We start from the raw sequence: 27,532 nt of genomic DNA, 5'->3' as shown, positions 1-27,532 counted from the left end.
TTTTTAATTCCAGGTTCAAAATTGCCCCCCCCCCACCCCCCTCACACTTATGATTAAGGTCTTTCAAAGTATTTTTAAACTCCAATTGTCCAAAATATGTTTTTTGAAGGCGGCCCGGTAGTCCAGTGGTTAGCATGTCGGCTTCACAGTGCAGAGGTACCGGGTTCGATTCCAGCTCCGGCCTCTCTGTGTGGAGTTTGCATGTTCTCCCCGGGCCTGCGTGGGTTTTCTCCGGGTGTTCCAGTTTCCTCCCACATTCCAAAAACATGCATGGCAGGCTGATTGGACACTCTAAATTGTCCCTAGGTGTGAATGTGAGTGCGAATGGTTGTTCGTCTCTGTGTGCCCTGCGATTGGCTGGCAACCGATTCAGGGTGTCCCCCGCCTACTGCCCGAAGACAGCTGGGATAGGCTCCAGCACCCCCCGCGACCCTAGTGAGGATCAAGCGGCTCGGAAGATGAATGAATGAATGAATGAATGAATGTTTTTTGAAATGTCATTTTAGGTAGCCATTTTTTTTATTTCTTTACCTTGCATTTAAATGTCTTGAACTCCTGTTTGTAAATGCCTTTAAATATTCTACGTTCAACTATGTGGAACACATTGAAAAATCTATTGATTTGTCTTGTACCATTTATGCCACCAAAATTTCACAGGAGCGTCACCATTGAAATCGCAAAAATGAGCCAAATCAAGCCCCACCAATGGAAACGCTGCCTTTTTGGTAACTTTGCTCCATCAAACTTCATTTGGAAAATAGTTGACTGGCTCTCGCTACGTAGCATCAAAGAGTGGAACCAAGATGAAACAGCAAAAATATTCGGCCACTGTCAACATTTGGCTTCTAAATATCAAGCAAGTCAATATCTCAAACTTTTGTTTTTTCGGCCCCTGCGAGTAACAAGCAGCCGTTATTCGACACTGAAATCCAAAGTGGAGTCATCCTCGCTCTCCCTTGCTTATTTACAAGTTCATCAATTTATTTATGGCACCATTAGCAGCTTCTTCTGAAGGAAAGGTGTGTGTGGGGGGGGGGGGGGTTCTGGCACGCACGACAGAAAACAGATGAGCTGTCATCGGGGACTTTCCTTCGCGACGTGAGCAAAGAGCACAAAAAAGGGGTGTTTAAAAAAAACATGGAAGAATCAATGTGCTTCGAGATGTTAGTGAGGTTGAGCGAAGCACTCGGGGAGGTGGGGGGTGGGGCGACAGCTTCCCTATAGAGATGCCAGTCAAGCTCCGCAGGCCCACTCATACGAGTGGAGACACCTCCAGCCAGCTGTGGAGTTATTGATTTTAATTCTCACACTTCTCCTTAAATTCCAGCATCTTTGATGAAGCGCCTTTCCACGAAGACTTCATCTCGCTCGCTGGGACCTTGGCGCAAAAAACAATGATTTTTTCATTTTTCCGCAGCCAATGAGGTCTTTTCTTTGATCGTGACAATTCTAATGGTTTATCTAATACAATGCACATTATCTCGGCTCGGGGATGGGGGGGGGGGGGGGGGGGCGAAGAAAAGTTTCATCTAGCGTGAGTGCCGAATGAAGATTACGGTGCACTCATGGAGCGCTCCTTCACACTACAAACGATAAGGACGAATGTAATGATATTTATAGCGCCGGCTATTTATAGCAGATGCCGTTCCCTTAATAATTATACGAGCAAGAAATTAGATCTGTAGACCATCTTCAAAGTGCTGCGCGGACAGCCCGTCCATATATCTGTAAATGTAATTCTGTGCGCGGGGTAATCATTCTTTTGAACGGGCGGTATGAAGGAAAAAAAAAATGAAAATAAGGAAATTCGATGAGACCAACAGGGCGGCCCGGTAGTCCAATGGTTAGCACGTCGGCTTCACAGTGCAGAGGTAGCGGGTTCGATTCCAGCTCCGGCCTCCCTGTGTGGAGTTTGCATGTTCTCCCCGGGCCTGCGTGGGTTTTCTCCGGGTGCTCCGGTTTCCTCCCACATTCCAAAAACATGCGTGGCAGGCTGGTTGAACACTCTAAATTGTCCCGAGGTGTGAGTGTGAGTGCGAATGGTTGTTCGTCTCTGTGTGCCCTGCGATTGGCTGGCAACCGATTCAGGGTGTCCCCCGCCTACTGCCCGGAGACAGCTGGGATAGGCTCCAGCACCCCCCGCGACCCTAGTGAGGATCAAGCGGTTAGGAAGATGAATGAATGGATGAATGAATGAATGAATGGATGAGACCAACAGGATGAATGCATTCGATTTGACCGCGCTTGTACGGAATGCCATTTGAAACCCCCCTCCCCCGCCCATACATATGTTTTAAGAGGTTGTTTCAAAATCTATACATTTCTCTGAACTTCTGCAAAAGTCAGTCGGAACTTGGCAACGGTGGGGAAACGCCGATTGACTTGTGTGCACATCAGAACGGGCAGCAGGGGTATGTCCTGCCAGAAAGTTCCCACTTTTTTTAATGACCTGCCTCTGCTTAGTTATTCTTGGTTAACTGACATTCTCCAGTGAGTCAACTTTTTTTTTTTCCCCCAGGGCTTTTTTGCTGAATTCCATTCCACCTGTGATATTATATATCTGTGTGTGTGTGTGTGTGTGTGTGTGTGTGTGTGTACACGGGTGGCTTGAGGTAGTGACCGTCTGTGGGGACCTGATTGCTCAGGCTCTCATTATGTGGCCGGTGGCTGTAATGGAGTGTGACAGCGGCGTGCTGTGCTCTGGATCTCTGCCCTTCCAGGCTGCAAAGCCAATTAAACACACTCCCGCTCTTCCCAGCTTTGCTCTCCATCACTTCTTCGTCGCCGCTTTTCGGGCTCCTATCGTCCAATAGTCACCCTCACCTTGTCGTAGCGGAACAGCCCCTCCCCCAACCCTACTCCGAACCCTCGGCCTCCAACTCGATATCTATTTCCCCTCCTTTTTGTGAAACTCGCGTTTTCTTGTCCCGCGCGCGTGCGTTAGCGACCAAGCTCAAGAATAAAGCACACGTAAAGCATGAAGAGGTTAGATTGAGAGGAGACAAAAAGTTCGGTACCGGTTTTGAACCAGCCGTCGTCTGTAAAAGACTCGATGGTGTCTTGAGGTTTGTTCCAGTACTCCTTGAAGACAGATGGACCTCGAACCAGCAGCTCCCCTTCCTTCCCGTCCAGACCAGGATGTACCTATGAGAGACCGAGGCAGAAAAATACCCACATTTTGGCGCACTGTTCCGAACAGAGACGTAAAATTTATCTTTAAGATAATAATTAGGGAGGTTTTATTAGCAGTTATTACCTACCTGACTCTCCCTGTGGTTTCCCTCCACAATTGTGGTGTTGGTGATGTTATTGGTGACAATGCGCACTTCCACAGTCGGAAGCGGCAACCCTACAGCTCCTGTCGCAGAGACACAAACACACGCAAGGAATTAAGTGCATCGTCATGGGCATCTCCGTTTGCCCGTGTCACCTCAAACTCAGGTGCAATCACAATTATGGAGTTTTACTCGACCTACGGTAGTAGGGAAGTTGTTACATTGAAGTATTGTAAAATATTTTCAAATAACAGCTCTTCATTCGACATAATTGAAGAAGCAATTCTATTTTTGGTCCTGATTGACCTCTCGTGTGAGATCCAAAATGTTAACATGCTCCAAATGAATTTGCGATCTGTCTCGTGCAAAATCCTGAAGGTGGAAGGTGGAAGAAGGAGCTGAGCCAAAGGGCGAAGCTCTCAATTTACCGGTCGATCTACGTTCCAACCCTCATCTATGGTCACGAGCTATGGGTCGTGACCGAAAGAACGAGATCCCGGATACAAGCGGCCGAAATGAGTTTTCTCCGCAGGGTGTCCGGGCTCTCCCTTAGAGATAAGGTGAGAAGCTCGGTCATCCGGGAGGGGCTCAGAGTCAAGCCGCTTCTCCTCCACGTCGAGAGGAGCCAGATGAGGTGGCTTGGGCATCTGATTCGGATGCCTCCTGAGCGCCTCCCCGGTGAGGTGTTCCGGGCATGTTCCACCGGGAGGAGACCCCGGGGAAGACCCAGGACACGCTGGAGAGACTATGTCACCCAGCTTGCCTGGGAACGTCTCGGGATCCCCCGGGGAGAGCTGGAAGAAGTGGCTAGGGAGAGGGAAGTCTGGGCTTCCCTGCTAAAGCTGTTGCCCCCGCGACCCGGCCCCGGATAAGCGGTAGATGATGGATGGATGGATGGATGGATGGATGGGTGGTGGACATGGCATATTGGGAGGGGTTGGGGTGGGGTGACTTCCAATGAAAATCAGAGTGTTCATCATGAAGGCCACAGCAGAAAGCGTGCTCCTCTCTGGGATGATATGTACCTTCGTCCACAGAGCATAAATGATCACAAAATGGTTTGCTGAGCATGGGATAAACCTACGCAACAGTCAACAAGGCTTATTTGGCATCAACAGTCAATCATTTACCGGCAAGACTGAAAACAAAAAAATGAGTTAAATCCCCAACAGGTTCTTCCTCTGACACACAATGCCAGACGCACTTTGCATGGGCTCTAAAATTTTACATTTGCTCCTTTTGGCTTGCTTCTTTCTGTCGGTCTTCATTGACAAGGTCGTCTAGAATCGCAATGGCACTGAATGAGTAAAGGGAACTCTGACACTGACACTCTGGAGGAGGTGGGCAACAGAAGGATGCTAACTAAGCTAAAAGCTATGATGGCCAGTCCCTCCCACCCCCTCCAGGCCGCCCTGACAGCACTTGGTAGCTCCTTCAGCCAGAGACTGTTACACCCGCGCTGCAAGAAGGAGAGATACCGACGCTCGTTCCTACCGACTGCTGTCAGGCTGATGAATAAAAAATAACAATCATAATAATAATTAAATGATGTGAAGGTAAATTGTAAATAGTACTGCGATTTATCCATTTTGTGTTCATATTGTATTTAATTGAAAGATGTTTGTTGTTGTTTTTTTTTCTCTTCTTCTTTCTACATACATTCTTGCTGCTGGAGGCTGTAAATTTCCGCATTGTGGGACAAATAAATGATATCTTATCTTATCTTATCTTATCTTAACTGACTTCATTTCAAAGAGCAGAATGTGCTCTTGTTAGACTTGACACAACAATGATTTTGGATGGTACAAACAAACAAACAAACAGACAAAAAGAAGAAAAAAAAAAGCCCGCTCGCGTTTGCCTTCCTCATGGGTCTTATTCAAACAAGTCTTTTGAACAGTTTTTATCAGTGTTTAGAATTAAGGCATGAAAGTAACAGCCCTTCACTGGTCACAATGGCAGTGAAGAAAAGGTACAATTAGAGAAGATGAAAGTGATTATTTTAACAATAATTGTTGTTTTGTTGCGAGCCTTTAATGGACACTTCACAAACATGCCCATGTATGACAAAGCAGATGACTGCTTTATCTCTGATCAAGCAAAAAACATTCATTCTTGAAAGAGATGAATGTAATATGTGGCCACAAGATAAACATTTACCATTGCGAGACATTGGCGCATCCATATTTTTTCATGAGATGCAAAGCATCTCCCTTATTTACATCCCTGCAAGGGCAGTATGACCTAGAATCATGTACTGCTGTTGATCTAGAATGCTCTAAAACTGTAAGACACACAACAAAAATAGGCCAGATGGATAAATGCCCCACATTCAGGAAAATGTATTAAAAAAAATAAAAAATACTTATGTCAATAAAATGTGTCTGTTTTGTTGTCAGGGGACGAAAAGAAAAGGAAAGGCTGTGTGTGAAAATATACAACCACAGAGAAAGCCCCCCCCCCCTGCTTATTCAGGTTGCTATTGATCTACTTTAACCTACTTTGTACTTTGAGACAAAAAAGTAACAGCCTCACCCTAAAATGCACCAATCCATCCCCGTTTAGACGCGCACCCTGTGTACGCTTCTGTGCCTGTGCAGCATCAACCGCCGAAACATCGAGAGCAAAGCGCACGTCTCTTCAAACTCCTCCTAATAATCACCTGAGAGAAATCAAACACGGGCTGTTCGGTGGATGCCAAACAACGCACAACCGACAACCCCCCTCCGCCCCCCCCCACCTCCTCATAAAGACACCAGACAACCTGCAAGGCTAATTAGGTTTACCTGTCAGCGGGAAAGGTGGCCAGGGAACGGCGGGATGAAAAAGGAGAGGACAAGGTGGAGGCAGGAGAGAAAGAGATGTTGAAGAAGAAGAAGAGAAAGGAGAGGGGATTGTGGGTGGGGGCGGAGGGGAATTTCTGATCTGACCTCATTTCAAGACTTTGCTTGTATTGAAGTATGTTTGAGGGAGATATATCAAGGTGGGATCGTGAAATTTTACCCGACTGTGGATCAAACACGTCATATGAAAACGTGTAAAGGGTTCCACTTCTCCACTTCGACTTGCTGTAGAGTCAAAATGAGCGCCAAAATGACAGCAGTTCATGAAACTGAGGTCTTCTGGGGTTCAGGGGTCACTCCTTAAGACGTTCTATAACTCGGTGGTGGCCTCGGCCATCCATGATGGCATTGTCTGCTGGTCAGGCAGCATCTCAGCCCGGGACAGAAAGAGACCGGAGCGACTGGTCAGGAAGGCCAGTTCTGTCCTGGGTTGCTCCCTTGACACTCTGGAGGAGGTGGGCAACAGAAGGATGCTAACTAAGCTAAAAGCTATGATGGCCAGTCCCTCCCACCCCCTCCAGCCCGCCCTGACAGCACTTGGTAGCTACTTCAGCCAGAGACTGTTACACCCGCGCTGCAAGAAGGAGAGATACCGACGCTCGTTCCTACCGAACTGAATAAAAAATAACAATCATAATAATAATAATAATAATTAAATGATGTGAAGGAAAATTGTAAATAGTACTGCTTAGTACTAATAGTAGTTTGTTGTTTTTTTCTCTTTCTTCTTTCTTCTTTCTACATACATTCTTGCTGCTGGAGGCTGTAAATTTCCCCATTGTGGGACGAATAAAAGATATCTTATCTTATCTTATCTTATGTACCCATTATGAATAAGACCGTGCACCATTCTGATAAAGTCAACAAAAAAAATGTCCTGCCTTTATTCCGTGCAATTGCCGAGAATTTAAAACGATACTCCCCACACATATTCCCGAATAAAAAATATTTACTTTGACCACAATGAAAAGAAAAGAGCCTGCCAACATTTTTTTCGATATCGCGTAGCAGTCAATTTTTTTTATTATTATTATTGGGGGTTTTTTTGTTTGTTTGTTTGTTTGTTTTTTTTATGTGAACCTTCTGTTTGTTGTTTTGGACACATCAAGGTGACCTACTCGATTGACACCAATTTGGGTGCCCAGGCAACCTAATTCTCAATGGTACACCATTGCAACCAGCCTTTCAAGGGTGGGGGTGGTACTAGAGTCACTCATGTCTACCTTTGGACAAAATATTTCTTATGAGGCATAGAGCGGAATTAGCTGCGGATAAAAAGATGATAGGAAACAACAGCTCGATATTTCAAAAGTCCGAACCAACACTCTTGACTTTTAAGCACCAATACTTTTGAGGAGGGCGGCCCGGTAGTCCAGTGGTTAGCAGGTCGGCTTCACAGTGCAGAGGTACCAGGTTCGATTCCAGCTCCGGCCTCCCTGTGTGGAGTTTGCATGTTCTCCCCGGGCCTGCGTGGGTTTTCTCCGGGTGCTCCGGTTTCCTCCCACATTCCAAAAACATGCATGGCAGGCTGATTGGACGCTCGAAATTGTCCCGAGGTGTGAGTGTGAGCGTGGATGGTTGTTCGTCTATGTGTGCCCTGCGATTGGCTGGCAACCGATTCAGGGTGTCCCCCGCCTACTGCCCGAAGACGGCTGGGATAGGCTCCAGCACCCCCCGCAACCCTAGTGAGGATCAAGCGGCTCGGAAGATGAATGAATGAATGAATGAATACTTTTGAGTAGACTTTTGTGGGATTGTGATTGCAAAAAAAAAAAAAAAATTGTGAGTGGAAAAAAAAGTCAGTCTTAAGGCCTGACCTGGAATGCGGGGGCCTTTCAGAGGGTTGGAGAGCGCCATCCCGATCTCGGTCATGCCGTAGCGTTCCAGCAACGTGTGCCCCGTGATGTCCTCCCAGCGCTGCAGAGTGGGCAACGGGAGAGCGGCGGAGCCGGAAACCATCAGCCTGAAGCGAGACAGGCAGCGTTTCAAACTGTCACACTCACTTGATATTCAGATGCCGGATTGTGAGTGATCTTCAAAGCATGGAATCAAAATGTGAAATCAAGACTAAATATATTGTCCCTTAAAACCAGAGCGGGCGGCCCGGTAGTCCAGTGGTTAGCACGTCGGCTTCACAGTGCAGAGGTACCGGGTTCGATTCCAGCTCCGGCCTCCCTGTGTGGAGTTTGCATGTTCTCCCCGGGCCTGCGTGGGTTTTCTCCGGGTGCTCCTGTTTCCTCCCACATTCCAAAAACATGCATGGCAGGCTGATTGAACACTCTAAATTGTCCCTAGGTGTGAGTGTGAGTGCAAATGCGGCTGGATGGATGGAGGTCTTGAGGAGCCGACGATGAGAAGAAAGGAGCGTTGGCGCGGAGTGCCGATGCGGATTTGGAGCTGGGAGTCGCGGCTTGGAGTTTGAAGCGGATTATGTGGGAGAGGAGAAGTGAACTAATCTCTTTTCGTCAATGGACGCTACAGCTTCGTGTTTGCTTTCAAAACTTTGCTTGTAGCAGACGTGTGCACATTTTCAGCATGATGTCTCTGATCCACTGGAGAAAGGACACTTTGATCCTCTCCTCTTTCATCTATAACTGCTTAAGACAACAAAGTGTTTGCAGAAAAGTGGTGAAGATTGCACGACTGTCTCTGTCCTATGTGTTGTCGTGTGGTATTTTTATTTGACTTCAAAATGGCGCCGCGAGAGTGGCTGCCTTTCCAGCAGCTCCTATTTTTTTGTTGTTCTACTTCTTCCTTTCATAACTTTGCTGCTGTGAATCTGGAATTTCTCCATTGCGAGACTAATAAAGGTTTTCTTAAACTTAAACTTAAATGGTTGTTTGTTTCTGTGTGCCCTGCGATTGGCTGGCAACCCATTCAGGGTGTCCCCCGCCTACTGCCCGAAGACAGCTGGGGTAGGCTCCAGCACCCCCCGCGACCCTAGTGAGGATTAAGCGGCTCGGAAGATGAATGAATGAATAAAACCAGAGCTCGCAAGCCACAACTTTAGGTACATCCTCTATTTAAAAACAATACAAGGGCCGTATTAAAAAAAACAAACAAAAACAAAGATAATGCTCTGTTGAAGTGCATTGATCGTATCCTCATGACAGTGTTTTGGTTCGCTGATTTCACTGTACAGCAGGGTCAACTGCCAACTACACGATTCCACATGCACTGTTGTTGATGTCAACGTCCATTTACCTGATTCTCTCTTTGCACACCGCTTTGACAAAGTCCTTGACATGAGGCTGAGTAAAGTGCTGGTCATAATACTGGATTAGTTTGGAGTAGATGGTTGGCACGGCCATAAAAACAGTCACCCGAGGAGCTTTGGAGCTCAGCAGCATCTCCCATACCTGGGAAGAAAGGGAGGGGGGGAAGGGGTGGGGGAGGAGCAGATGAGCTCGGCTTCTGCCTGAAGAGGGCAGAAGGATGGCGGCGATAAGGACCCTGATGGACAGGACCAATACAAATACTTGTATAAACGTTTACATCCACATTTGCATGCCATTAAATATAAAAACGCTTTTTTGTGTCGTTTCTTTGATGCAAATGGGAGGCTGCGGCGGAGGAAAAGCGGCCTCGGACTGAAGCTGTCAAGGCGGGAAAAAAAAAAAGGGAAAGGCGGCGTTTGAAAAGGTCACAGAGAGGAAAACGGCGGACTGCCGCGGGGCACAACTGACACGCCGGCCAGTCGCGGGGCCTTTCCGACGCGGCTCCCTTTTGACAAATGTTGCTTTACGGCTTCATAGGAGAGGCAATGCATGCCCTTGTTCTTTTCTGCAAACACGCACTCGTGATCGGGGGGGGCGGGGGGGGGGGCTGGAGTAAAAGGGTCTACAAATGTTGTTCAAATCGCACTCAGCAAGGACAAAACAATGGAAAGGATCCACTTTAGCTCGCTCCGTACGTCGCATCAGAGCCGACAAGACGGCAGGTGAGCGGCATCTTCCTTAAGTCCGTCTCCTCTAGAGACAAATGCTCCTCCCCAAGCGTCTCCCTGTCAACTTATCCTCACTTCGCCTCCATTAATTCGACTTCAATTGACCAAAATACGACACTTAATTCTTCTGCACCTCCTCCCCCCTTTCATCTTTCCCCAGTCTCTGCAAACCGCTCAGCCACTCACTGAAACACACGCACGCGCATCACGTCAATAGCATCACACCTTTGCACCGAGCTGTCCAATTTCACCGAGCTGTTTTTTTCACTCACTGGACTTAAAGGTGGCGAAAGCCGTGCGATCAAATAGGAGCAAACGTATATGCGGATGAAAATGCAGTCAAAAGCTCATTCCTGTCGTCGTAAAACAGAGTACAGTAGTATAAAAGCGCACTACGATCCACCTACAGCGTTGCAGGCTACAATCACAAAAAAAAGAGGGGGAAAAAAGATACCGGTAAATTTGATATGTGTGTTGTACCCAAATTTTCACAAATCATAAAGTGAAGATAAGGGTGGCCCGGTAGTCCAGTGGTTAGCACGTCGGGTTCACAGTGCAGAGGTACCGGGTTCGATTCCAGCTCCGGCCTCCCTGTGTGGAGTTTGCATGTTCTCCCCGGGCCTGCGTGGGTTTTCTCCGGGTGCTCCGGTTTCCTCCCACATTCCAAAAACATGCGTGGCAGGCTGATTGAACACTCTGAATTGTCCCTAGGTGTGAGTGCGAATGGTTGTTCGTCTCTGTGTGCCCTGCGATTGGCTGGCAACCGGTTCAGGGTGTCCCCCGCCTACTGCCCGGAGACAGCTGGGATAGGCTCCAGCACCCCCCGCGACCCTAGTGAGGATCAAGCGGCTCGGAAGATGAATGAATGAATGAATTTCTTTGAACCGTTTCCCCCATGGCGGCCCGGTAGTCCGGTGGTTAGCACGTCGGCTTCACAGTGCAGAGGTACCGGGTTCGATTCCAGCTCCGGCCTCCCTGTGTGGAGTTTGCATGTTCTCCCCGGGCCTGCGTGGGTTTTCTCCGGGTGCTCCGGTTTCCTCCCACATTCCAAAAATATGCATGGCAGGCTGATTGAACACTCTAAATTGTCCCTAGGTGTGAGTGTGAGTGCGATTGGTTGTTCGTCTCTGTGTGCCCTGCGATTGGCTGGCAACCGATTCAGGGTGTCCCCCGCCTACTGCCCGAAGACGGCTGGGATAGGCTCCAGCACCCCCCGCGACCCTAGTGAGGATCAAGCGGTTAGGAAGATGAATGAAAGTGAAGATGACACAATTGAGTAATATTTGTAATCGTCTCTCACATTTGCCTTCTTTTCCAATACGCTCATATTACAAGTTCCTCTAAACAGGAGGGCGTGCCTGCTTCCGGTAGACAGTGACTGGCAAATTATTAACCGGCTCCGACTTGACCACTGCGGGCGGCTGTCCGTCAAGTCCAGTCGAGCGCTTCCGCCAAGTCCACTCGGAACGGGAGAGGAAGGCAATTTATGTCCGTCAAAGAACTGGCCTCCACCTCAAGGGACAAGGATGCAGCGGGAAGCGAAATGCACGGGTTGCATGCTGAGCGCCTCGCTGAGTTGCCGGGGACGGGCGCTCAAGGTAGGGATGAAATACAAATGCCGGCTTTTCGCATAAAATGACTCCGTATGCATCGAAAGCTGACAGTGGACGCTGGCTCACATGTTTGCCAAGTGGATATTTGAGTCGGTTTCCACTGGGACCAAATATAGTCGTTTTACAGTCAAATATCCGCTATTCAATTTAGGGTGTATGGCCATAAGACCAATTTGCGTATGCGTCAAGCATGTTAAATGATGTCAAATCCTGGTAGAACCCAGCATGACTGTCGAGACAGACAGACAGACAGACAAACAGATAAGACTCATTTGCTTTGCTTTGAATGTCTATCCGGGGCGGCCCGGTACTCCAGTGGTTAGCACGTCGGCTTCACAGTGAAGAGGTACCGGGTTCGATTCCAGCTCCGGCCTCCCTGTGTGGAGTTTGCATGTTCTCCGGGCCTGCGTGGGTTTTCTCCGGGTGCTCCGGTTTCCTCCCACATTCCAAAAACATGCGTGGCAGGCTGATTGAACACTCTAAATTGTCCCTAGGTGTGAATGTGAGCGTGGATGGTTGTTCGTCTCTGTGTGCCCTGCGATTGGTTGGCAACTGATCCAGGGTGTCCCCCGCCTACTGCCCGAAGACGGCTGGGATAGGCTCCAGCACCCCCCGCGACCCTAGTGAGGATTAAGCGGTTCAGAAAATGGATGGATGGATGGATGGATGGATGAATGTCTATCCATCTATTCTAATTCGCTTCTCCTCACGAGGGTCGCAGGGGGTGCTGAAGCCTATCCCAGCCGTCTTGAGGCAGTAGGCGGGGGTACACCCTGAACTGGTCGCCAGCCAATCGCAGAGCACACAAAGACGAATGACCAGTCTCGCTCACAATCACACCCAGGGACAAGATGGAGTGTTCCATGAACCTGTCATGCATGTTTTGGGGAATGTGGGAGGAAACCAGAGTACCCGGAGAAAACCCACGCAGGCGCGGGGAGAACTCGCCAATTCCACACAGGAAGGCCCGGGCCCGGAATCGAACCCCGCACCTCTGTACTGCGAGGCGGACGTGCTAACATGCCCCCGTTGCTTTAAAAGTATTCAAAACGAATCAAATTTGGCTTTCCACCAAAAAGAGTTTTGACAGAATTAACCTTGGATTGGCCTGAAATGATGATGGACACTTTTCCAATAGGTTGTAACATTTTATGGCTCCATCTATAAATTGATTATGAAGATTAAATTAAGCAGCCAGTAGATTTGGTGATAATGGAAGCACTCAATGACTGTGGCCATATTCTCGTTATTCCTCCCATTTGGTTAATCGTGTTGCGTTAAAACTGTTAAAATGTCAATGCGTCAGTAAATCACTTTCTGCTCGGAAATATCCCGAAAAGAGCCAGAGACGTCACAGCAATATTCCTAATAGGCGATTTGGAGCAAGACATTCATTCATTCATTCATTCATCTTCCTAACCGCTTGATCCTCACTAGGGTCGCGGGGGGTGCTGGAGCCTATCCCAGCTGTCTCCGGGCAGTAGGCGGGGGACACCCTGAATCGGTTGCCAGCCAATCGCAGGGCACACAGAAACGAACAACCATTCGCACTCACACTCACACCTAGGGACAATTTAGAGTTTTCAAACAGCCTGCCACGCATGTTTTTGGAATGTGGGAGGAAACCGGAGCACCCGGAGAAAACCCACGCAGGCCCGGGGAGAACATGCAAACTCCACACAGGGAGGCCGGAGCTGGAGTCGAACCCGGTACCTCTGCACTGTGAAGCCGACGTGCTAACCACTGGACTACCGGGCCGCCGCAAGACATTCAGTTAAAAACAATCTGCCCTCTCTGCAGCGCGGTGTCGACGGCAGGATCATATTTTGTACCTCTCGGGGACTGTGCGAGTATCTTTGAAAAAGTACCGCCTGGTTTACCCTTCAGAGAACTTGAGGGAGAAAACAAAGCGACTCTTGAGCATTTCATCAAGCAACTCCAACTTGAGGAGAAGGACAATGACGCCTTTTTCTTTTTTTTTCCTTTCCCCGGGAATGGGCTTTGTGGTCCGCTTCACAAGGTAAGGGATAACAGTCGAATACTGATGGCGACGACAGTGTGTCGCAATGGCTTTCTGACAGATCCAAGTGTCCTTCATGGGTCTTCGCCTCCCATCTATGCACACAGCCATTAAAAGCTCTTGAGGTCCTCTGAAACGTCGAGCGCTATATGTTGGAAAACAGTCCAATCGTCACTCCTTTTGTATTCCCAAAGACACACCCCCCCCTCCCTCCCCCATCTCAGGGCCAAACGAGCGGCATCATTCTTCAATGTCAGCTCATCGATTGATCCGCTGCTTAAGCTCTTACCGTGAGTCGCCATTGGTCAGATACAAAAGCCACACAGGGCAATTAATCACCGGGCCCCAAAACACTTAGTCGGACAGCGAGAGAGGGATGAGAGGAGGGGACTGACAGAGAAGAGAGGAAGAGGAGATGAAGAGAGGAGAGGAAGAAAAGTCTAAAGGAGAACGAGAGACACTGATAACCACATAAATCTAAAAAAAAAAAAAAAAAGGAAAGTATGTGGTGAGAGTTGAAGCACTCAAGCCTGGTGAGAATACCGAGACAACAGCGGTGGTAACTAACAAAGTACAATTACTTTTACTTATTATTCATTCATTCATTCATTCATCTTCCGAGCCGCTTGATCCTCACTAGGGTCGCGGGGGGTGCTGGAGCCCATCCCAGCCGTCTCCGGGCAGTAGGCGGGGGACACCCTGAAATGGTTGCCAGCCAATCGCAGGGCACACAGAAACGAACAACCATTCGCACTCACACTCGCACCTAGGGACAATTTAGAGTGTTCAATCAGCCTGCCACGCATATTTTTGGAATGTGGGAGGAAGCCGGAGCACCCGGAGAAAACCCACGCAGGCCCGGGGTGAACATGCAAACTCCACACAGGGAGGCCGGAGCTGGAATCGAACTCGGTACCTCTGCAGTGTGAAGCCGACGTGCTAACCACTGGACTACCGGGCCGCCCCTTTTACTTATTATTACTTAAGCAAAGAAGTTCAATCAATACTCCTGCTTTTGATAGTCTTTTGTTTGTTTTTTTGTTTTTGGCTAGTATATGTGACTACTTTTGCCACCCCTGAAAAAAAAAAACAAAGTTGTAAGTAAACAAGCTCAGTCTCAACCTTTTGAGGATGGAATTCAGGCAGCATGACGCAAGTGGCGCCAACCCACAGAGGACAGAGCAGCTTGTTGACGATGCCGTGGACATGGTGGAGCGGCAGCGTGTGGAGTATGACGTCATCTTGGGACCACGCCCACTCGGAGACCAGACATTGGATCTGAGAAGGCCCACAATGAGGATGATTGGTTAAATGGCAGACTTCCTTCCATATTGGAATAGATCAATACATAACAGCGGCATCATAACATGCTGTTCATCCTTGTTTGGAATCTTGACGCGGCTGATAAACACAATTAGCATGATTAGCATGACACGAGGGGGGCAGAGAAATAATACCGCCTGCCGTTAATATAATCAGGTCGATGTTGTTCGGATTGAATGGTGAATCATTGTTTTGTCGTGTTGGGCATTCTCCAGTGGGGGTGAGCGAGCAACTCTGCCGAATTGGCAAAAAAAAAAAAAACGTGAATGCGCACCCCGACAAATACGGTTAGGAAATTAGCAAACACTTTACTGTAGCGAAGGTGAGTGTGTGAGTGCTTCAACAAAAAAATGGAATACATGTATTGATATGGAAAAGTCAAAGTTGTCCCCCCCACAACACTTACTGCACCACTCCATCAATTAATTAGGCAATCAGTATCTAAATGTCACATGATTCACTCATCCGACGTCAGACCTCACCAATTTCGTTCTGTGGGAAGGGAAGGGTCTGAAATTTTGTCGAAAGTGTGCAAGTGTTTTTACGAAGAACCCGTTTTACTTCCTATAAGATCTCTTTAATTTGCTCAGATATGTTCGGCTGCATCACAACCCCCCCCCCCCCAAAAAAAAAAACGATATTACCCTTAATTTAAAACATGAACTTTTCCAGGAACTTTGATAGCTTGAATTTGTTGCGTTCCAAGGGGGAAAAAAAAAACTCATCACAGATCGAGCGAAGACAAATGACATCATTCGGAATGATTTGATTTTCCACACTAATGGACAAGTGGGTCAATTTGACTTGAAAATGTATACAGCCAAATCTTTGTGAGATCTTTAATGGCATAAATTAGAGCTAATTGAGAAAGCTAGACTGGAACAAAAGAGGAATTATGCTAATCAAAGAGCGAGTGTGTGTGTGTGTGTGTTGGAGGTGATGTGAAGATGTCTACACAGTTCTTGAATTTAAAAACATGTTTTGAATTAATGGCGTAATGAAGTGGAACTCTCCTTCATGCCTGACACATCCTGTAGAAAGGCTCAAAATTAAAAATGACTATTTGAGGGCTATCATTTTTTTTCTTAAATACTTGCATAAAAATAGTCACTAGTTAATTATCTTCTAAAAAGCCCAATGGCTTCAAATAGTGGCGCTGCAGACTTTTATTTTTGCTCGTCATATGGATATGGATTGAAAGACATCAGGACGTGATGAGATTTTTCATTGGCTTGATTGAGAGAATGATCTGATTCAATACGGCAGTGATTCCCCACCGGTGTGCGTGAGAAATTATCCATCCATTGCTCCATCTATTTTCTGACCCACTTATCCATTGCCCCAGCTGAACTCGGGTGAGAGGCGGCGTACACCCCGAACTGGTTGCCAGCCAACCGCAGGACAAACGGGGATCTCCACTCACATTCGCGCCGACACACGTCTTCATTTAAGCTACCGTGCATGTTTTTGGAATGTTGGAGAAAAATCACCCACGCGGTCATGGAGAGAACATCCAAATGCCACGCAGAAAGGCTGAAGCTCGGATTAGAACCGACAACCTCTGAACTGTGAGATGGATGAGTTATGCAGAAAGGGCATTGAATTACCAGAAAGGGCGGCCATTTTGGCGGCCCGGTAGTCCAGTGGTTAGCGCGTCGGCTTCACAGTGCAGAGGTACCGGGTTCGATTCCAGCTCCGGCCTCTCTGTGTGGAGTTTGCATGCTCTCCACGGGCCTGGGTGGGTTTTCTACGGGTGCTCCGGTTTCCTCCCACATTCCAAAAAACATGCGTGGCAGGCTGATTGAACACACAACAAACATTGTCCCTAGGTGTGAGTGTGGTGCGAATGGTTGTTCGTTTCTGTGTGCCCTGCGATTGGCTGGCAACCGATTCAGGGTGTCCCCCGCCTACTACCCGAAGACAGCCGGGGAAAAGCTCCAACACGCCCGCAACCCCCATGAAAGAAAAAATAGCTCATTCTGAAACCCAATGATCACAAAGCGGCACGGAATGACAAGGCATGACCCAAAGAATGGCAACATTTGTTTGGGAGTGCCTGCGTGGGTTTTCTCCGGGTGCTCCGGTTTCCTCCCACATTCCAAAAACATGCGTGGCAGGCTGATTGAACACTCTAGATTATCCCTAGGTGTGAGTGTGAGTGCGAATGGTTGTTCGTTTCTGTGTGCCCTGCGATTGGCTAGCAACCAATTCAGGGTGTCCCCCGCCTACTGCCCGAGGACAGCTGGGATAGGCTCCAGCACCCCCCGCGACCCTAGTGAGGATCAAGCGGCTCGGAAGATGGATGGATGGATGGATGGGCGGCCATTTTGGAAATGGCATCATCATTGGATGACCATTGGAAGCAAAGAGCAAGAATCAAATGCAGCGGCCGTCCGTGATGGAAAAGATTTACTACAGTAAATGTGTTAGACGTCGCCATTTAATACCAAGGACAAACATAAATTAGAATACTGAAAGTGACAACAAGAAATTATTTACAATGGCTTGGATGCTGCTGTGAGTATGAAGAACACCCTTGGGCCTCCCGGTCGTACCACTGGTGTAGATGATCATGGATGGTTGCTCTTTCCAGTCCGTGCTGGCCTCCGCCATGTCTTGGTTGTTACTATTGTTTAAAGTGCCGAGTGTGGAAGTGGGGGGAAGAGTTAGACAGGGCAGACCCAGTTTCTGTGCCAAGGGCTCCAGGATTTCAGCATAGGGGTGCCCCGCCACCAGCAGTGCACTATGGGAGTCTGTGATGATGTACTCTAGTTCTGAGGCTGGATGTTTTCTGTACAATGGAATCGCTGTCCCACCACTCATCCAAATAGCCCACTGGGCCACCGTATAGGAAGCATCATTTGCACACAGGAAGGAGATTGGTTTACCTTCTCGCCGTCCTAAGTCAGAGTGTAGCGTGGCGTTGATTCTTCCCGCAAGGCCCAAGCTGCTAGCATACAGTTGCTTGTAGCTGTGGCTTCCACTACTGTCTATCAGGGCTACTTTGTCTCCAAATGCTGGAGCTCGTGCATACACCAGTTTTTGGTTTATCCTGGGCGAGGATACTCTCGTCCATGTATGAGCTTTCCTCTGGACGACTTTTACCAAAAAACATCGGCTTGGATTGGAAGACCAATAATCAATGTCAACATTGGTTTTCCAGCAACATTTCCGCTTCAGAGCGTAGCATGCAGTGACACATCTTGAGAACATGGTTGATTTAATTCCCTTAGAACGTTCAGACTTTAATATTCACGATGGATGACATATTCTTTTTCTTAAAGATATGAAGATCGGGAATCAGCTTTTGAATTTGGTGGGCAGTTTCCTCATGGGTCAATAACGCAGGGGTCTCCTCCTCAACTGAGCAAATAGAACAAAACAAGAGCGTTAGATGTCCTTATTGTTGAGAAACATGTTAATATGTATACTGTAATATATATTAAATCGTCCTTTATAAAATAATCAAAGACAAATATATATGTCTACTGCATATTTCAATGTATTGTGTAATCCTCACTTGGGTCACAGATGAGCCAGTTAACCAGTCAATCTGTGGGGACAAAGAGACAGATAAGCATTCGCATTGAAGGTTGTTTCAGTTAATCTAACATGCATGGTTCAGTGGGACAGAAAAGCCTCCAGGATTTTGTCTCTCACCAAGGTAAAAGGGGTCTGACCAATACCGGGGACTGAGAAAATCATTTTGAAATGTATATTAGAATATCAAATAAAATACTTGAGGGGCTTAATTGGGGCTACACAGGTTTCCGACATGATGCTAGAGCACAAAATGTTAATATTCATTATTTTACACATCCCTAAGTGCATGCAGAGCAAAAAAACCGAGTGACATGCATTCAATACTGAAAGCAATATTCAAAGCTGGAAAAAAAAGCTTCATATCGTGAGCGACTATGCTTTATTAATTGAAAATAGCATCGTCCGTTCAAGATGACATTAGTTGATTTTCAAAGAGTAATTTACTTTTGCTTGATAAAACCTGTCTATTTATATGCCACCTTGTACAGTACAATTTTATTTTCAACTTACCTAGAAGCCGACCGGTATGCTTATGGTGAAGGACGGTGCAACCGATTATAGTTCCTGTACGAAACACGAACATGCACCTCAAACGTTCCTCTGGGTCTGGGCGCCATTCAGCGCTTTCTGCATTGTGGCCACCACAAAGTAGGTAAGGCAGTTTTCGAAAATTGCTGTTTCAAAAATGATAGAGTAGTATTTATACCTGCGACTCAGCATGATTTTACTGCTTGATGCTTTCTACCGCCTTTATTACCATTTCGTCTTACTGTTTATTGTGTATGTTAAATCGCTCCATGTACAGCACTTTGTATGCAGCGATGGCTGTTTGAAAGTGCTATATAAATACTCTTGACTTGACTTGTTCATACTTTCACTATTGCTGTATTAATATTTTATCATTAAAAAATATTTTCTAATTGCCCATAGAAACATTCAACCGTTGAGGTAAACATGAATTAATTGATTTCATTTCCCCCAACATGTTTACAATTGTTTTCTATTATTACAATTGAACCCAAACGTTTACTTTATGACATTTCAAGCGGGATTGATACCGTCTATATCAACTCTCATTACTGAAGAGCAGATGCAGAAAGGTGGTGCCAATCAGAAAAGTGTGTCTCTGTGTCTAGGTGGGGGATATGGGAGGGGTGAGTATTGCATATATGTAGCCACCGCAAACACACACGTTTGGCTTTACATCACATGTCAGTGTGCCAACTAGCTTGGCATCACTGTGCAAGTGGGCACATTCTGCCGCCAGCTGGCAGTCGAGGGCCTCGGATAACAGAATGGTACAGACATGGCAAGTGTTCAAAAAGTTTTCACTTGCCTCACAAACCCCCTACACCGCAGACGATGATGGCATGTTCCTAATGAATGCGGAGCCTTTGTATCAGAGAACCCCTCTGCTCTCAGGAATAGTATCGTCAAAGACCAGCCCTTCCGTCCTATTTGTGGGGAATTGCGATTCAAGAGGATGCTATGCTACGATATAAGTAACATTGTTTCTCGACAACGCCTGATATTTTTCCTCTCAATTAATTCTACCGGATATGATGGATTTTACAAGGATACAACCTGAGAATGATTGGATGCTGATGAACAAAAGACCAATGTTTTGGGAATTGTTTCCTGGAAGTCAGCCATATTTTTTTTTTTGCTTGCGGGCTCGGGAATCACAGCCATCAAGATGCTCATTTAAACAACAGCAGGATGTGTTGGCATGACCGGAGATTAGACGTGTATATATATTTATGTATGAGTTGACATGATGCCGAAAGAATTGCTGGTGAAGGTTACACTGACATGATCATACCAAGCTGCAATGGCCTGCTGCCAACACATCACGCGACGAAGACCACCCGAAACAATCTAGATGCCGACGGGCAGGATGGCGGTGCGCAGGTGCCAGCTTCCATCTTGGCAGAGGACCGCATCTAAGGAAGAGAGGACCCCCTACAGATTCAGGAGAGAGGCTGATATGGTTACCGTGAACCACGGGGACTACCCAAGCATGTGTCAGGTTGGCATCAGCGCGAGAATGTCTTGGCAAGCGTCTCGCACTCTTCCCTCCCACCCGGCTCGCTCGCAAACACACTGTTGCCCTGCTCGGAACACATGGTACATCAGCAACGGCATCTGGCCGTGCTGACTCCCGGCAGCTGCGCTTCGTCTTCGCCAGTTGGGAGTCTTGGCACTGCCACTTCATCAACTACCTGTGGCTCCTCCAGGGTAAAAAAAAAAAAAAAGCACCCGATGAATTATTCTAATGCCGCAGCTGCAAACTTGACTTAAATCCAAGAGATGTGACTGTCACGCAGAGCACGTCCACCCATACGTCCGAAGCCATGGAAGACATTACGGCGTGTCAGCTGATGCTTCTTTTGAAGTGAAAGATGGACGACGGTGCTATGAATGCACCGCATGGGCGTTTCGAGACAATTTTGGCGGGTGCTCAAACACCTTTAAAATGAACACCAGCATCCCCCTAAAAGCTTTTCTTTTTTATCTCGCCTGGCCGGGAGCTCGGCACCTTTAAACCTGTGATCCGAGAATCGCCCCTGATGCATTGTGTGACTGAACAAACCCTGATGAACCCACCACGAGCTGCTCTTGTGCAAAATAAAAAAAATATTTTACTATTATTTTATTATATATATATATATTATATTATTATTATATTCATTCATTCATCTTCCGAGCCGCTTGATCCTCACTAGGGTCGCGGGGGGGTGCTGGAGCCTATCCCAGCCGTCTTCGGGCAGTAGGCGGGGGACACCCTGAATCGGTTGCCAGCCAATCGCAGGGCACACAGAGACGAACAACCATCCACGCTCACACTCACACCTAGGGACAATTTAGAGTGTTCAATCAGCCTGCCACGCATGTTTTTGGAATGTGGGAGGAAACCGGAGCACCCGGAGAAAACCCACGCAGGCCCGGGGAGAACATGCAAACTCCACACAGGGAGGTGGGAGCTGGAATCGAACCCGGTACCTCTGCACTGTGAAGCCGACGTGCTAACCACTGGACTACCGGGCCGCCTTATTATTATATTATTTTATTTAAATATTTACTCTTCGGGGCGAACGAGAAAAATTTGAGACATTATGGGATACCTGGATAAAATTTACGGAAACCTAAGGTAGTGCTTGAACAGATAGTTGAGTTACCCTATTGGCCCCATTCCACTCAAGTTTATTTTTGTTTATTATTATTATTTTATTTGATTTCATTACTTTTCTACTCATATGGCACAGTGTTCAGGACATTGTATAGGTGGGAGGGCAGTAATTGTAACCCGTTCTACAGGGATGTCAATGTATGTATGTACTATTTTGATGCCCGGAAATGGTGTGGTTCTATGTACTTAAACACGTGACCATGTTTTTATTCTAACTGTTTGAAAAAATTCAATAAAAAGTTCAATAACAAAAAAAATAAATAAAAATAAAATAACGTGCCAAGTGGCGGCCCGGTAGTCCAGTGGTTAGCACGTCGGCTTCACAGTGCAGAGGTACCGGGTTCGATTCCAGCTCCGGCCTCCCTGTGTGGAGTTTGCATGTTCTCCCCGGGCCTGCGTGGGTTTTCTCCGGGTGCTCCGGTTTCCTCCCACATTCCAAAAATATGCATGGCAGGCTGATTGAACACTGTCCCTAGGTGTGAGTGTGAGCGTGGATGGTTGTTCGTCTATGTGTGCCCTGCGATTGGCTGGCAACCAATTCAGGGTGTCCCCCGCCTACTGCCCGGAGACAGCTGGGATAGGCTCCCGCGACCCTAGTGAGGATCAAGCGGTACGGAAATAACGTGCCATTACAATCACCGTGTCAGAAAACTGACACAAATGATCACGTTAAAAGGAATAATGAAACATATGGATGGTCCTCAACTCCAACCAGTTTTCTTAATGGGCCTTTTGACCTTTTACCAAGGACGCTTGTCGATAATCCATTTTATCTGTGACACCACACATGTTGCTTGGAAAGAGCGCCGCAGCTTTGTGCGAAGACGGCCTCCGTTTACAAAGGAGAATTTCCAACAGCATCTTTGTGAAACGCGCACATGAGAGACGTGTCATTTGCGATGACTGCCATTTGGAAAGGCGAAGGGAGGCTAATCAACAGCCCTTTGTAATGTAACTTTTCTGTGACCTCCCTTTTGTGTCGGAAATCGTGATTCATCGTCCAGCTGCATTTCATACATTCTCTTTTCACTCATCTTTTCAGAAATGCGTTAAGTGACGCTCAAGGCCGAGGTCTAAATACTTCAACGACACATTGCCGAAGATTGGCCCTCGGCGCTGATGTTCCGTCTTTATAATTTCAGGACGCCACTGGTAAGAGGGCAAAACTCCTCCATGTTCTGAACGGTCCCACGGAACACTTTTATTGTCCGTTTTTATGTGGATTTATTCAGAAAAAGGACAATTTTAACAAATGGGGGGATGAACCTGTGAACCTCTACTGTGAACGTTTCCCCCAATGTAACAGCAATGAAAAAAAAAAAGATCTCTACGTTGGAGGTAACTGAGATCAGATGTGCTATGGCACACAGACAGAAGGAGAAAAGAGCAAAAGTAGCCTTCAAAAAAAAAAAATCCTGCACCTCTTTTGAATGACACACCGTCACACTCTTACGCATGGTTTTTTTTTTCCTCCCCGAGTGTATAAGTTATCTGAAAATGACCCAGTGGGAGTTGTGTTTTTTTTTTCTCCATCTGTGTCTGCCTGACCCATTTTAGCCATCGGCCACGTCCAACTGTTCATATGTCCCGAACATATGTGCGGTGGCAGGAGGATAAGCGGACTGCCGCCGTGCGGGACCAGCAGACGCACGCGGCCGATATGACATCGCTGTCTGTCTGCTTCTCACCATATTTGTCATAAAGGGCCAGCGATAGTCACACCTTCATTTTTTTGTCCAAAAAAAAAAAAAACGTGTATACTGAAAAAAAATGTTGAATTTACTCAATTTTAGTTCATCAAGTGGTTGCATGCAATTAAAAAATATTTCAATTTTATTAAAAGCAATTTAAGTACAGCTACATAAAAATCTATCTGTATCCAGATGATTTTATTTTGTGCAACCCATCCATCCATCCATCCATCCATTTTCTGAACCGCTTGATCCTCACTAGGGTCGCGGGGGGTGCTGGAGCCTATCCCAGCCGTCTTCGGGCAGTAGGCCAGCCAATCGCAGGGCACACAGAGACGAACAACCATCCACGCTCACAATCATTCCTAGGGACAATTTAGAGGGTTCAATTAGCCTGCCACGCATGTTTTTGGAATGTGGTAGGAAACCGGAGCACCCGCAGAAAACCCACGCAGGCCCGGGGAGAACATGCAAACTCCACACAGGGAGGCCGGAGCTGGAATCGAACCCGGTACCTCTGCACTGTGAAGCCCACGTGCTAACCACTGGACTACCGGGCCGCCATTTTGTGCAACCACTGGATAAAATAAAACGGAGTACATTCAACACATGATTTTTTTTTTTTCCCAGCTCTTTTGTGCTGTCTGTTTATTTGGCAGAAATGAACTCTGGTATCTGTCCAGATCATAACATTAGCCAGGGAGGGCAGACGAGAGAAACCAAAAGGAAGGATTGGGCTTTTTCCAAGTGGTCCATGTTGGCAGATGAGATGGTATCACTGCACAGAGCTGGAAGCCACTGGGGATCGTCGGGTGTGAGGCACATATGGGGTACCAGGCTGCTGATGAGCTGCTTAAACAAGCCTCTCATTGTGGGCTTAGAGAGAGAGAGAGAAAGATGTCTGCCAGAGGATTTGAAGTGGCTATATGCTGCGGGTCTGAATTGTTTGGGTTGGCACGGAATTTTGCTTTCCAACAGCTTAGGGAGCAGATATGTTTGCCGGCGGCTTTTGTTTTTTTTCATTCAGTTTATGATCAAATCTCAGAAACAAGTGACTGGGAATGCTTTGTAAATCCAGATTATTTGCCTGCAACGTGTTCTTGCGATTTTACTTGGTCTGCGGATAACAGAGGCCGGCGGTGTGGTCAAATGGACGGAATAAAGTTGATTCAACGGTAGTCTTAAGGTAATTCGCCCTAACTAAATGCCGACGGGCTTCCCGGCCTTCCGGCTCTAATATGCTACAGAATTTCCTGATGGCCTTTCCATCAATGCTTCATCGATTGTCCGCGTTCGCTTTTAACTCCCACGCGAGGAAATGGAAACTCTTCTGCCGGGCAGACGATCGGGACTTCCGTTCCTTGAGTCTCAATCAGCTCGGCACTTTTGCGTGCTTTGATTTGACAATTTGATTTTTTTTCTCTTTATTTTGCTCTGTTCAAACCGCGCATAATACTCGCACGGTTTTTCATAGATTCATTCATTTCTCAAAGATTTCATATTCACGCCCCGGTTCATATCGCGCAGTTTCTATTGAACGTCTTTTGTCTGTGGGTGCAGACGGCCACATGCGCTCCCGCCACTGCTGCCGGGGTGCCGAGTGGTTCTCTCGGAGACAATGCCATATGCTGTCTCGCCTCGCAGGGACGACTGAGCTTACTTACCACTGTACGATTGGTCATTCACTAAGTGACGCCAACTCACCTACTGCCCAACCCCCCTGCCAGTCAAAACACATATGATACTTTTCGCTCTGACCTTTTATATATACATATAAACCGATAACTTAAATGAAGCGGTTACAAGCGGCCTGAAATGAGTTTTCTCCGCAGGGTGTCCGGGCTCTCTCTTAGAGATAAGGTGAGAAGCTCGGTCATCCGGGAGGGGCTCAGAGTCGAGCCGCTTCTCCTCCATATCGAGAGGAGCCAGATGAGGTGGCTTGGGCATCTTATTCGGATGCCCCCTGAGCCCCTCCCCGGTGAGGTGTTCCGGTCATGCCCCACCGGGAGGAGACCCCGAGGAAGACCCAGGACACGCTGGAAAGACTATGTCACCCAGCTTGCCTGGGAACGACTCGGGATCCCCCGGGGAGAGCTGGACGAAGTAGCTAGGGAGAGGGAAGTCTGAGCTTCCCTGCTAAAGCTGTTGCCCCCGCGACCCGGCCCCGGATAAGAGGTAGATGATGGATGGATGGGTGGATGGACTTAAATGAATAAAATCTGATGAAGTATGTGATGCCATTTTTTCCCCAGTCAGTAGATATCAATCTTTTTGTGATGCCCAAAAAGCCACAAAGGAAGGACAGATTGCCTGCCAGCTGAGGTGCACAACGCAGGAATACATTTATATAATTTGTCCTCTCCCAGGGCGGCCCGGTAGTCCAGTGGTTAGCACGTCGGCTTCACAGTGCGGAGGTGCCCGGTTCGATTCCAGCTCCGGCCTCCCTGTGTGAAGTTTGCATGTTCTCCCCGGGCCTGCGTGGGTTTTCTCCGGGTGCTCCGGTTTCCTCCCACATTCCAAAAACATGCGTGGCAGGCTGATTGAACACTCCAAATTGTTCCTAGGTGTGAGTGTGAGTGCGAATGGTTGTTTGTCCCTGTGTGCCCTGCGATTGGCTGGCCCCCGATTCAGGGTGTCGCCTACTGCCCGAGGACAGCTGGGATAGGCTCCAGTACCCCCTGCGACCCTAGTGAGGATCAAGCGGCTCGGAAGATGAATATATATATACTTAAATGAATAAATTCTGATGAAGTATGTGATGCCATTTTTTTCCCAGTCAGTAGATATCAATCTTTTTGTGATGCCCGAAAAGCCACAAAGGAAGCCAGCTGAGATGCATTGAAAAAAAAACACAACGCAGGAATACATTTAATATAATTTGTCCTCTCCCACACCTTTTGGCATTTGTTAATTGTTTGCAGTCTTTCCATTCATGTGAATGAATGCCTTGGCTGGTCCCTCGGCGCTGTGTGAAAGGCATACAGGAAAGTGTCACTCGCCACGTGAAGACAAATTGTAAAGACGGAGCCATTTGGGGGGATTCTGCACAATGTCTGACCTTGCATTGAGAGGATTTGTCACATCTGCATAAGAAAACACAAACCGAGGCAATAGTTTAAAATGAGGACCAAAAATAAAACCCAAAACGGCTTTTGTGAAGAGAAGCAAAATGCATTTTAAGGCGCATCGAGCTGTTTTGGCAAACGGAGTGACGGACGGAAGCAAAACACAGTGTAATCTTGTACTGCTGAGGGATTTCGTGTGTTTGAGTTCCTTTGCTTTGGAGTTTGGTGCGATGCATCTGTTTGTGTGCGCAGAGGGGGCCTGAAGGAACTGCGGGGAGCAAAAAAGTGTGTTTGTACATTGATTTGAGAGGTAAGAGACGCGTGTTCAGAATTGATCTCATCGACGCGTTCGCTGACTACTTTGCATTTGAGGCCGAGATCTCGGTTATTCAGCTAAACCGCGGGACGGATTGTTAGACACGCGCGTTATTAATTTCTTTTTTTTTTTTCCAGGGTCCCCGTGGCGTCTGTATGAATCTTCATGCTGCTGACTGGGCCGCAGCTTTATCGACTTTCTTTAAAATATGAAGAAGCTTTGCTGGAAGCGCCTGAGGTCATTAGCTGAAGAGTCGGCACAAATCCTTCACCGAGCTCGCTCCGGCTTCGCCATGTTAAATGTGCTCTTAAAATATTCATAATCATACTCTTGCCTTGCACGCACGCACACTTGCACTCACACATTTTGCAGACAATGCTCCGGGGATAGAAGGAGATCAATATTAAAATATATTCCTGTACTGGTGTGCTGTTAATTAGCTGCGGTTCTTTTCAACCATGAAGTTTGCGGGCAGATTAACAGTATTTTTTTTTTTATTCTTTCTTTGCAACACCACAACATTTACTTCCGCTTCATCCCTGTAAACATAGATGAATTATTTGTGAATGGGTGTTGACTTTGGCAAATGTTCATTTTTGTCTCCACTTTACCGTTGTAATTTATTCTGAGGATTAACTATTGATGTAAAATACGCAGTTGTCTATTATTTGTACAAAAACGTGTACTCGTTCAATTCACTGTCAATC

General features: G+C 47.2%; 1 protein-coding gene and 1 long non-coding RNA gene across 4 annotated transcripts in view; one reads left to right on the top strand and one right to left on the bottom strand.

Moving 5' to 3' along the window:
- acsf3 (acyl-CoA synthetase family member 3) overlaps nt 1–19,166 on the bottom strand; it is a 58,097-nt gene extending 38,931 nt beyond the window's left edge. For both annotated transcript variants that reach the window (XR_007961958.1, XM_052062522.1), the window contains exons 1-8: nt 19,074–19,166; nt 18,541–18,573; nt 17,520–18,383; nt 14,820–14,975; nt 9,323–9,477; nt 7,936–8,081; nt 3,261–3,358; nt 3,018–3,144 (exon numbers count right to left, since the gene is read on the bottom strand). Coding sequence is in view for 1 of the 2 variants with exons in the window: in XM_052062522.1 (XP_051918482.1) it covers nt 3,018–3,144; nt 3,261–3,358; nt 7,936–8,081; nt 9,323–9,477; nt 14,820–14,975; nt 17,520–18,233 (1,396 nt within the window). In the remaining variant the exon portion in view is untranslated. The remainder of the gene's footprint in view (nt 1–3,017; nt 3,145–3,260; nt 3,359–7,935; nt 8,082–9,322; nt 9,478–14,819; nt 14,976–17,519; nt 18,384–18,540; nt 18,574–19,073) is intronic.
- Nucleotides 16,647–27,532, top strand: part of LOC127598982 (uncharacterized) — a 48,550-nt gene continuing 37,664 nt past the window's right edge. Inside the window, exon 1 of one of the 2 annotated variants that reach the window (XR_007961974.1) lies at nt 16,647–16,694. This is a non-coding gene — a long non-coding RNA (uncharacterized LOC127598982). Of the gene's footprint in view, nt 16,695–25,807; nt 25,859–27,532 lie in introns of those variants that run through there. The other variant, XR_007961975.1, reaches the window with a different exon arrangement.

Source organism: Hippocampus zosterae, chromosome 4 (genome assembly GCF_025434085.1).
Source record: "Hippocampus zosterae strain Florida chromosome 4, ASM2543408v3, whole genome shotgun sequence".
In the NCBI taxonomy this organism is placed as follows: domain Eukaryota; kingdom Metazoa; phylum Chordata; class Actinopteri; order Syngnathiformes; family Syngnathidae; genus Hippocampus; species Hippocampus zosterae.
Note: the sequence above shows the minus strand (reverse complement) of the source record. Positions and strands in the feature narration are given on the sequence as shown.